This window comes from Centroberyx affinis, unplaced genomic scaffold (assembly GCF_046629955.1).
Source record: "Centroberyx affinis isolate AG114_WGS23_722 - 3 ecotype Tasmania unplaced genomic scaffold, CSIRO-AGI_Caff_v1 ptg003282l_1, whole genome shotgun sequence".
In the NCBI taxonomy this organism is placed as follows: domain Eukaryota; kingdom Metazoa; phylum Chordata; class Actinopteri; order Beryciformes; family Berycidae; genus Centroberyx; species Centroberyx affinis.
Genome location: NW_027281298.1, coordinates 17,071 through 29,455, shown reverse-complemented (window position 1 = coordinate 29,455; position 12,385 = coordinate 17,071). Strand labels below are relative to the sequence as shown.

Below are 12,385 nucleotides of genomic sequence, written 5' to 3'. Positions count from 1 at the left end.
ATCTAAGAGTGGACATGCATGAGGGTCAAACGTGACCAACTGAAGTGCAAGTAATGTCTGAAAACCGACACTACAACTGGTCCGATTCACATCTTTTGGTGAAACTATACAATTTGTGGCATTTCCCTAATGTTCCAACTCTGCCTCTACTCTAGACTCCCGTCTCTTAGTTGCAGCCTTGCTGCAGCATTTTGAACACATTGGAGCTATCCTACCTCTTTCTGGTTAAGGCTGGTTAACAAAGCATTACAGCAGTCAAGGCGAGATGAAATAAAAGCATGCATTTCAGTGATACCGCTGTATCACTGAAATTCAGGACAGATCTAATTTTAGCAATGTTCCTGAGATGGAAAAAGCATGACTGAACAAGCTTTTTCGTTGTTCAAAATCAAGGCTTGGGTCAAGTAGGACTCCTAAAGTTCTTGGGGGCAGGCTTAATATGTTGATTAAGTGGATCAAAGGCAGGTCGACTTAGGGCTGGAAAAACGCTCCGGGCCTATCACAAGGACTTCAGTTTTATCTGAATTTAATAGTAGAATTTGTTTTGACATTGTTAAACAGTTATGTAGAGAGGCCAACTCACTCGGCTTGACTGAGAGGTACAACTGGGTATCATCAGCATAACAATGGCTGAGATATAACTGTGGGGGCGTACTCACTGCGTGTGTGGTGGTCATACGAATTTCAGTGGAGTACTGACATTGGTATGAGTAGATAATGACAGAATTTCAATTTTGGGGACAACTGTTTCTTTTTTATATTCAATGTACATTTTGTCTGGGTTGAGGATAAAAAGTTGTGGATGTAAAATACTCAATGGGCAGACTCAGGGCCGCCGTGTTGTGTTTTCTTTCTGTTGTTGCTCTAATGTTTGAACAAAAACAGTTCAGATGGACCCTGGGGAAGGAATTTGGTTCCCAACATTCACCCCGCCCCGACAAGAGAAGAAACTTGTGTGTACCTTTAGAACAAATGTGTTGAAGTTGTCGGGCATCTCCAGCCGGTTGCAACGACGGACTTCTTGGATATCTGAGCAATGGGCCGTCAGCTTGGGACTGGAGGCCTGAAAAGCACAGACATAATGACTGTCAGACAGATCCACATACAACATGACAGATCTGACTGACACTGACTCACATACTGACTCTCGTGAATTATATATTCGACAGAACAAGAGAGGAAGAAACCAAAGTAGAAACTGAAAGAAAGAAATATGAAGAGAGACGAACTATATAGTGCTAATCCTGTCCTGTATTTTGAACACTCTTTATCCAACGGGTAAAGAGTGTATAAAGAGTGGATATTAAAATGGGCCCTCAACCTGCTCCTGGTGTCTGAGGTGGCTGGCCATGTTTTATTGCCAAAGTCACTGAATTGTATAACAGGCTGGATAAAATCCTACAGGCTAGTCACTGGTAGTCTGGAAGCAAGGACAGATTTGTTAGATCAGCTGGTGCAGTTAGCCTGCAAAATGATTTTTGTGCCGTGAGAGAAATGTTTTTGAAAATGAGGGCCCCCATGAGAGATTAAAAAAAATCTGAAAACCACAGCTTTACTACATTTGAGATGGTAAGTATGGAAGAATCTGATGTGGGGTGCTGCCGTAATTTTTCTTTTTATTACATTGATCAGGAGGGCTACTGATCACAGTAGACCACTGGACCTAGTTTAGCCATTTACATGAATAAACATGGCTGTGGCCCATTTTATCTTTCGGTCTCCATGTCTCCAAACTGAAAGGAGGCAGAATCCAGATGGCCCACCGCAAGCCTGGAAAGCAACAGCGTCGGTTTCTGTGAGTGTGTGAAGCATATGCATCTGTGTCTGTGCAAGCATCTTTGTGTGTATATCTGACTCTGTGTGTGTGTGCGTGTGCGTGTGCGTGTGCGTGTGCGTGTGCGTGAGTGTGAGTGTGAGTGTGAGAGAGAGAGAGAGAGAGAGAGAGAGAGAGAGTGTGCGTGCATGTGCATAAATGAATAACATGCATCTGTGTGCACACATACAGTATGCATCTATGTGTGTGTGTGTGTGTGTGTGTGTATGTGTGCATTTATCTATACGTCTACACATGTATATCTGCACATGCATCTATGACTGCGTATATGTTTGTGAACATGCATATTTGTGTGTGTGTGTGTGTGAGTGAATCCTTGGTGCTGCTGAAACTGAAGCCTCCCTTAGCAAGCAAAGTGGAGTGGGACAGAGGAAGAGCATGATGGGAGCTGTGATGGCAGAGCTCCAGGTTCGACCCCGCAAGGACCAATTGTGAATGTGAAGAATGCCAAACAAGACATGAGAGGCTTCCTGGTGGCTCTTTGGACCGAGACACATACCAGGCACTCCTGACACTGTGAGTTGGAGTCTGGTTTGAGTCTGTCTTGTGACCTTTGTCGCACGTCACCCCTCCAACCCCATCACTCCTGCAACCCTGAGTTTTGTGTGCTAATAGAGCAGAAACACTATAAAAGTAATGTAATATGGAGAGAGTCTAAACAGGGATAAGACCATGTTGTAATGTCACATTCCACGCAGGTAGGGGCAGAAGAGGAATCTAACTGAGGACCGACTGGAGAGAAGAATGATGAAAAGAAGAGTGTGTACTGTGCACAAAGACACACACACACACATATACACATACACAGACACATACATACACTCAAACTAATCATACATCACTAATACAGCTACGCAGAGCACATACAAAGGAGAGCTAACAATGCCACAGGCGTAAACACACACACACACACACACACACGGATGGATGGCTTGGTCAGCCATGTGCACAGGCCCGTGGCACGGTGGGTCAGAGGTCACGTCTGACATGAAGCCTGGGTGACAGATGATAGAAACACGCAGAGACAGAGAGTCAGCAACTCCTATTAAAAGTTCATGACTAGGGTGTGTGTCATATGTGAGTTATTCCATGTGCTTTGTGAGTGTGTGTGTGTGCACTCATGTGTGTGTGTTGCCATAAATGACACCTCAATATTGCCTTGTCACTCTTACTGACAAGCTCAGCGGAATATTAAATTCTTTTCTTACATTGATTTTCAAGTGAAACTCCAAGGAGTTCAACATTTAACAGCAGTTCGAGAAATTTACTGTCAATCTCTGATAACTTTTACACATCAAACCCCTAGGACACAACTTGGCCTCAAAGGCGAAGTTTCCCCAAAATTAACAAATTTCAAGTACCAGCAATTAATGTGCATTGTACTGAGCTGACATGAACTATTTTCCACTTCCCACTCCCATACCCACAATCCTAGAAGTGCGCAGTGGAGCCTATATTCTAACAAGATACAGTTGGATCAACATCCAACCCTATGGGACAAACGTGTGCGAGGGAGCGGAAGAGAAGAGAGAGGGCGGGTAGTGTGAGAGAGCAAAAAGAAGCAAAAAGGAAACAGACGAGACAGTGAAGGACATGGCGCTGGGTGGGAGAGAGGGAAGGAGGGAGGGATGGAGAGCAGAAGAAAGCGCAGGGAGGCGGATTCCAGGGCTTTGTGCGCCGGATGAGTTTGAGTCTATGTGACAGTGTGTGAGCCTGAGGAATGTCTATGTTAATCCTACACACACATACACGAAGACACAGACAGGAATACACACACACACATCAAAAGAATAGATTATCTACCCCCCACCCCCTCCAATTTCCTTAGTTTGCCAGTGTCGTGAATGGGCGCCGTAGCTCCAAACGCTCTCTGCCTCAACCACAGCGCCTAGTAATATTAATAAAAAGCACAGTGACGCAGAGATGAGATGAATATGACTCATTTAGTGAGTTATGAGTCAATGAATGAGGAACTGACTGAAGGTGAACTCGCACTCTAAATTGCTGCCCCAGCCAAATTTAAGATCAGGGTGTTCAGAGAAATTGGTTTCTGGTGGTTAGATTCTTTAAGATTATTGTTACGACCTTCCTGCTTTACAAACAAAAACATAAGGGGAGGGAGAGAGAGAGAGAGAGAGAGAGAGGGAGAGGGAGAGAGAGAGAGAGAGACAGAGAGACACAGAGAGACACAGAGAGACAATCAATATATTCTAGGAGAATATTGCTGCAAAATATGGATTAATCCATCACATTTTCAGACAGCACTCAGGAGGGACATGAAGAGTAAAAAAAGATGCTTGTCATATGTCATATGATTGATATATTCAACCATGTGTTGTTGCTAATGTCACATTATAAAATGGTTGCCAACTGAATCTGGTTATAATCTGTTAGTTGTCGTTTTTACTTTGGCATTAAGTACTTTTGTATTTCATGCCAATAAAGCACTTTTGAACTGAAACTCGGAGAAGGAGATATGATTGTTAGTTAAAGTTATAGCCATGACATTGTAACTATATGGGATGTGCCGCAGCTGCCGAAGCCACGGAGCATGTTGAGATCTGGCGTTGAATTGTGTGTCGGTGAGCATGAGAGGTGTTTGACTCATTCAGGAATTTATTATGAGCATGTGAATGAGTTTCTGACTAAGAGCATCTTTGAGGAACCATATGTGTGGTGTGTCTGTGGGAAAAAAAAAAAAGACACGAAAAAAACAGGCAGCAGATGTCTGACTGGTTGAGCAACAACGTAACAGGCCTGATTTCTGTGAATCAGCTTCATCAGGGGAACAAGTACATGAGAGACAACAAGCTCATGAACACACATTCTCTATTACTGCAAACTCTCATACTGCACTCTCGAATACTCTCTAGTATACACACACACACACGCACACAGAGCAACACACTCCCTTGCAAGGCCTTTCCCCTCTCCCATCTCTCTGTCCTTATTTTCCTTTACTTCCATTTCCATCTTCTAGCATGCTAATTCACCTAAAACTCTTTAAAGAATATTTCCTTAAAAACATAAAACCAAGCATTATACCATGCAATACCAAGTATTTGGAAACTATGTGTGCTTGTTCCTGGTACAAGTGTCTTAAGAGTGTGTTTGTGTGTGTGTGTGTGTGTGTGTGTGTGTGTGTGTGTGTGTGTGTGTGTGTGTGTGTGTGTGTGTAACATGTTCAAGAGGGGCTAACTAAACTGGACAGTCAACCCATTACTGTTAGGATTAACAACAGCTCAGCTGATGAAACTTGTCTCCACCAGCTACTGCCTAGCACCAACAGTGCTACACACAAACACTCGACACAGAGAGAGAGAGAGGGGTGGGGGTGTAAAGAGACAGACAAGGTCAGACAGTGTGAGCATGAGGACACTACATAAGTTTACAGGAGAGCCCTTAGGGAACTTGTTCATTAATTTCTTCATTCATTGCTGCTCTTTGTCTCAACAGCTCACTGTACTGTGTGCCTGCAGCCTTATAAGTCTACAGCCTTTCAATGCTACAATGCCAACCATTGTCATCATACATCTATAAAGACAGTAGCCATGAGCTCTTCATTGTGAGGCTTAAGGCCTATGATATACAGTAACTGGCACCTGTATTATATTGTATAGAAGCAATATTGTATATAATATTGTATACAAGCAATCAGGACATCATACTTGCAATGAAGAGATAGCTGCTGCTGCTGCTGCTGCTGCTGATATTGTGAGTTTAAAACTGTACATTATAAATCCAAATGAATACACCAACAGGTAGTTAATCAAAATCAGCTTCCATGTGTAGGATTTAGCGACGCACCAATCAGGCACGCATTTCACCCAGACTTTCTACTAACAATGGCACATCATGTAAAAGCGCACAGCAAGCATATACAGTAAAATCCCAATATAGCAGCATATTTAACAGATTGTTCTTATGACTGCATGACATAGCTGACCTATCCATGTGTAAACAAATCAGAGGTGTTATCATAACATGTTAATTATATGTTAGTGTGTGCTTGATGACTGGGGGCCAAAAACTGCCAAATGGACAACATGCCTACGCTACTAACGTTCGACTGACTGACAAATTGGTTCTCATACTTTTCACGGCAGACGTTCAACTGCTTTCCTAATCCGGCAATTGAAACTTTTTTTTTCCACCAGGCAGCTGAAACTAAGATTGGCTAATCACTGATGACGTATTTAGTGTGTTTATCAGCCGATTATGATCAGCGCCCGATTGATCGGTGCGTCCCATATAATGTCATGACCCCATAATAGCATTTCACTTTTCATCACTGGTCCTTTTCAGTTTGAGTCAGTTTTCACTACTGTGTTTCAGCTTCACACATTCTCTCACACACACACACACAGAGGACTGATATTGTGACTAAGAGGCAGATATGCAACAGTGACAATATGGCTTGGCCTATGATGACCTTTTTTTTTCCTGAAGGCGGAGAAGCATTTCAAATAATATTTAGATCATCTTCATTCAAACCAACAGAAATATTTTAGTCAAACAGACAGCTCGTCAAGGTGAGTGGCCCTCCCCGCCTGTCCAGTGGAGGAGGAAACTGCACATATTCACACAGGTTTACACATGCCAGCTAGCATAAACAGTTTATGGAAGTAGCTCACAAACAAACAGAGAGACACAGCAACAGATGCATCGATGCACTGTCACCCACCCACCCACACAGTCACAAACACACCCATGTGCGCATGCACACACACACACACACAGACACATGGGTGAGACACAGGATGTTTGGAATCCAAAACGTTCTTCCCAGGGTCCCTTTCTCAAGGCCATCGCCATAGCAACCGACTGACACTCAACATTCCACTATCCCTCCGAGGGTCACCATAGCCAACGCTGTCCGGGGCGCGCGTGCGCGCGCACGTGTGTGTGTGTGTGTGTGTGTACGCATGCTCATGTGTGCGTGTTGGACTGAACTTAGACTCGGCAGGGTTACCAAACTGGTCTCTGGAGAGACCCAGAAACGTGTGTGTGCACAGTCCAAACACACACACTTAACACACACTGACATTTTAGTAGCGTTCCTGATGGGTGGTGCAGTAAGCCTCATGCGGCAGATGAGACCTTGACCTTAAAATCACAGTTCCCGACACACACATCTCACTGTGCTTTCCCTGATTTCAGGTTGGGGCCATCGATGAGTTTCATTACGCTGCATGTTTAAAACTGATCAACTGTGTTGATGTGGGTGAACTTTTAATCGCCCCATGTAACAACTTTACTTTTTTACCAGGCTGAGGTTGCTAGCCAGTGACCAGCATACAGCGCTGCCTAGATCATGGCTAGTGTAGACATTTTGCTAACAACTCTTGCCATATTTGTAAAGAGTCGTTTGTTCCTCTTTAAATGCATTGATATTATGGCTGCACTGGTTCAACTGACACTATGGTGATCTGGAGCAGCTGGCATTGTTTTCACCTCTCCACTGCCAGACTATGACACCTGTTGCTTGTGTCACCCACAGAAACACAAGACACACCAAGGTCTTCCTCCATAGTTGGTAGGACAGAAATGGTTTTCTTTCTTTGGGCACACCTTACTCTTAGTGTCCTAAAATAAACATGTCTTGCTGTGAGTAACTTGCAAGATCTGCAGCCTAGTTAGTGCAGTTGCTTTTTGGTGAACACTGATGGACTACTACTTACTAACTAATGTTAATCAACTGCAAACCAAACCACCAAACACAGGACATTACACGACTAATTGGAAACACATAAATACTGGTTCAGAGACATGCTCTCCATATGCTTTGTAACTTAGTTTTCCATCATATTTACATCTCTATTTTTTTTTCTTCTAATGATGGAAGAGGAGTCTATTGACAGATCATTCAGACTTTGTATATCCTGCAGTGTCTACCAGACTAAGGCAAATTCACTCATGGAGGTGTCCAAAATTACAACCAAAAAAAACAAAGATATCAACAATCCTCTCTCATACAGTGATTAATTTTGTATGAATCTTTCAGAGAGATTCTCATCTGCCTCTTAAGGCTACAGCACAGCAGATGAGAGAAGTGAGTTAGCAGATAGCAGATCCAGCATGCCACGGTGTAAAAACAATGTTAAAGGCCTCCCACAGTGAGATATTGTAATGAAGCCCCTCTCCTGCTATTTCAAATCATGCAACTGTCAATTGTGTTGGCTCAGGCTTAAACACATGGAGGGCAGCTATCTGGCCCTCGGTCTTGGATTTCCTTTGCAATGATTATGGGGTTTTGTCAAACAGAAGTATTGCAGCTTGCAGTTCTGTGCTGGTGCCAGACAACCCAATGTAAGATGGGTTGAATATGAGATTATAGGCTACACCTTTACGATGGTAAAGGTTTTGTCTTGTTTTTTATATCAGCTGTCTCAAAATCCTGTGAAAGTCAATGCCAAAATACATATTTTTTTTAATTCTCCACAGAGACAAAGTTTGGCAACCGCTTCTCTACACTCCTCTAACTTGTCTGATATGCCTACATAGAGTACAGGCACCTAGTATAGCACTGATCACCTCACAATCAGCTCTATCTGTCTGTGGCATCCATGGAGGATGTGGGAAACACGCACACACACACACACACACACACACACTCAGCAGAGCGCTAGTGGGGTTACCAAGACTGATAGAGATGAGTGTGTTCTAGGAAACCTAGACCCGTCAGAAGACGTAGTCTTCAGTAATGAATAAATGTCACCAATTCATCGCACTGTCCTCCTTGCATACTTCTCAGAAACACTGATATACGAAGCCGAATATGCAGAAGTAAGAGAGCACACAAGATTCACAGAAATGAGTTCAGTTCCCTGTAATGAGTTAGATGTGGTTTTGCACAAAAGAAAAGACCAATTAGCAAGCCTGGCTGAAAGCAGAAAGGAGAGGTAAAAGTCATCTTTTGAGTTTGTTAAAAAACATTTTTTGGTTCAGATAAACACATTTTGTCAGTAAGCTCTTAATTACACAGAATAAAGCCTAATTAGCAGATTTTCTGTTTATCAAAACACTGACTAACTGCTGACTAACTTCTTGCAATATAGAGGCTACAATATCAAGGGCTTCTGGCTGTAAAAAAAAAAAAACCCTCATTTTTAACAAACAAACAAAAATTAGTTGGGTTAATGCACAAGATTAACCAGGAACATTTCACCAAGTTTTCAATCATATTAACAACTATATTTTTCTTCCAATTGTTGAAAGTAAACTGGGAAATAATTTGGACATTTTATATTATGAGATACCAGGCTTAAAAGCTAAAGCTAATCCAGGACTAAATTCATTAATGAATTGCAACTCTAAGGTATGGCAAAATCCCTGCATATATATTTTCCAAACCCATTTATATTGAGTACATTTCTAAGTGAAGAGATGTCCGATGACAGACAAGATGATTTGATATTATATGGTCAATGTGAGAAATGATTAGACATAGTTCATCAAACTATCAGTTTAGAGGGAACATTGGCCCTGGATGCTGGATGGCTTCCAGATAAATTCCTGGTGAAAATTTTGTTTGATCTTTGCTCTCCATTAAAACTACAAGATTAAATTTGGACTTGCTCAGGCTTATTCATTACGAGCAGCACCTTGCCCTACCCAACTGACACTGAAATATCACGGAAACCACTGAACCTAGGAACAACATCAGCTTACTGAGAACTACACAAGATCGATTGTGTGATTGTCTGTGTGTGTAGTGGTGAGGAGAGTACGAGCGTACGCACACGTACATGTGAGCACAGTGTGCACAAGAACATAAGTGCATTCATGTGTGCAATTGGGTTTCCATTCAAGTATTTTTATGCAAATAAAGATGTATCGACTGAAGAGAGGCTGAAAGGAAACCTCAAATGTCGTTAAAATATTTTTACACTCGCTTGAGGTAGAAAAATGTTTAGTCAATAAAGAAATTTTAGCAATGGAAACACGTGTTGAATAAATAATGAGGTATGTTTGCTATCTGTAAAATATCTGTCCACTGCAACCTCCTAAAAATGTCATACACGCTGTTGCTCCCATGTATAAGGCTCCTGTTGCTGTTACATGACCATTAGTTTGTGCATGAGAATAGTGCAATAGTGTATTTCTTTGTTTTAGGCTATGGACAGCATAAAGTATGGGCAACAGCAGCTGACATGAAAGAAAAATAACAACTTGCCCAATACTAATCAATTTTTGAGAGACTTTTTTCTTATGTACATGTGTCCTATGTTCATGACAACTATTTCTGCGCTTCAATCAAACTGCTGGAAAGGAAATACACCTAATTTAGATTTTTTTTTTTTGCAACATTTCAAACGTTTGCTCAAAATTCACTTGTCAGTTGGATGGGAACTTGGCTTGTGTGTAAGAGAGATCTCACGCATGCACAACTCATCCATGTGTGTAAGGCTTTATGCGTGTCAGTTATGGGTGTGTGTGTGTGTATGTGTGTGTATGTGTGTGGGTCAGTTATGGGCGTGTGTGTGTGTCCACTAACTGTGCACATGTAAAAAGACTAGTAAACATTCTTGCCTTCAGTACATAAAGCAACATTGCTCTCTACATCCGCCCCGCTCTTTAACTACTTTCCTGCCCTGCAACAAAAAATATCACCATAATTTTCACCCAACTCGATTATAAAATGCAACTCTTACTTTCACCCTAACATTAACCACTATGGAGACCTCACAGAGGCTCTGCCTCTAACACTGGACAGAGATGATAAAACAAATTTGCTGTAATTGATTTTTGAAAACAGAGCAAGCCACTTTTGACATTGTGACTTGGCCAGAAAGTGAAAAAAACGTATTTCTCTCGTTGCCCTTCGTTTCCCTTCTGCCCCAGTGCCACACCATTGTCTCCGAATAAGCCTAACGGTGCAGTTTTACCCCTTCTGACCGCAGTTCCTAGAACGACTGAGCCAGAACCAGGTTTATATAGGGAAGGAGATGCCATGATAACATTTTCCACAGCAGAGTCAAAGCCAAGTGGGACTTGCCAAGGCCAGAGCAAACTCTAAATGTTTATAATGCAGGATCAAAAAGCACTGTTTGCTTAGTGAGAAACTATAGCCCAATTGACAAATCATCTCTGTTGGCAACAGGATAAAAAAATGAGTCACAGTTTTTTTTGAAGGGGAAACTGAGAGGCACAGATAATGAATAAATGTTAGCTGTGTTTGGCCCTGTAATGGAAACCAGGCTAAGGACTTGCCTGGAGAGAATCGGGGGGGCTTAGAGAAGGTTTAGCTGGGCTGGAGATCTGACTCAGAGTAAAGTAGAGTAGGGTAGAAGAGAGTGGAGTGGAAAGGAGTGGAGAGGATAGTAGAGTAGAGCAAAGCAGACACACACACAAACCACAGGTATAGCTGCACCTATCAAAGACAACAACAGGCATCTTTTCGGGAGCTGCAGCTTTGGAGTTGAGAGGATCTACAGGCTGTGCATAAGGGATTTGACGGATGAACAGTATGTATGTGTGGTGTGTGTATGGATGGATGTGTGTATGAAGAACAGAGGCCAAGAGAGAAGCAAGAGAAAACTGTCAAGGTGAAGATGTAGCGCAGCTTTGCTTTAGGGGCTTTCCACGAACAACTCAGCAAGGTCAGGTGCACTAGCAATGTGGTTCTAGGTTATACTAGCGCACACACACACACACACACACACACACACACACAAAGGACCCCCACAAAGAGGTTATGACAGGAAAAAAGGTGCACATGAATATATATATATATATATTTATACACTTGCATTAACAATTAACACACAAACCATAAGATGAAACTTTATTGATCTCAATGGGGAAATTAGGTATGAACGTAAACACTCATTAACACAGACACAGACACACACACACACACACACACAAAGACCGCATTACAACCCATTTTGCAGAGAGCAAGAGAAAGAACTACAAAGAAATAAAGAGAGTGAGAGAGATCTGACACAAACATCTTGACCACATGACTCTAACCACTTTACTTCCTTTAGATGTTTCTCTAGATTTTCTGTCACACTGAAATACACACACTCACACACACACACACACTACTGCAATAAAATTCAACACTCCTCCCACATTCAGGCATATTCAACGGTGTGAGAGAAGTTTTCCACGCTGCACTCATACAGCCGAGATGAAGTTTTAGCTCTTAATACAATAGCAGCGAGAAAACAAGTCAAATGTTAAACCTACTCACTGTCTGTTGTAGTAGCAAACTGCCTCCTCTGTGAGCTTTGTTGTTCACCACATCTTAGCCAGAGCTCCTCTGCTTTGCAGTCATTTTTCTTTTTGCGAAGTTAGAAAACATTCAACTGCAGGGCAAGAAGTGGAGCTGCGGAGAGCTGCAGCTTCACTGAGAGAAACACAATTTTAGCCAGATAAGATGCACGTTGAGAGATAATAAGAATACGATACTCAAAATTCTCTTTTCATTCATTTCATACAGCAGGGCGGCTGTGCTGCCGACAAGGGGGATTGATCTTCCTCTGGTTAAGGGCCGTCTCCTTATTCACTATAACACCCAGCTGCCCAAAATGTCACTAGCTT

The 12,385-nt window shown here is 42.3% G+C and overlaps 1 protein-coding gene across 1 annotated transcript in view; it reads right to left on the bottom strand.

Annotated features, from left to right (window-relative positions):
• Window positions 1-12,385, bottom strand: part of sh2b3 (SH2B adaptor protein 3) — a 33,134-nt gene that overhangs the window by 10,807 nt on the left and 9,942 nt on the right. Inside the window, exon 2 of the mRNA XM_071538522.1 lies at window positions 962-1,063. Coding sequence (XP_071394623.1) covers window positions 962-1,063 — 102 coding nt within the window. The remainder of the gene's footprint in view (window positions 1-961; window positions 1,064-12,385) is intronic.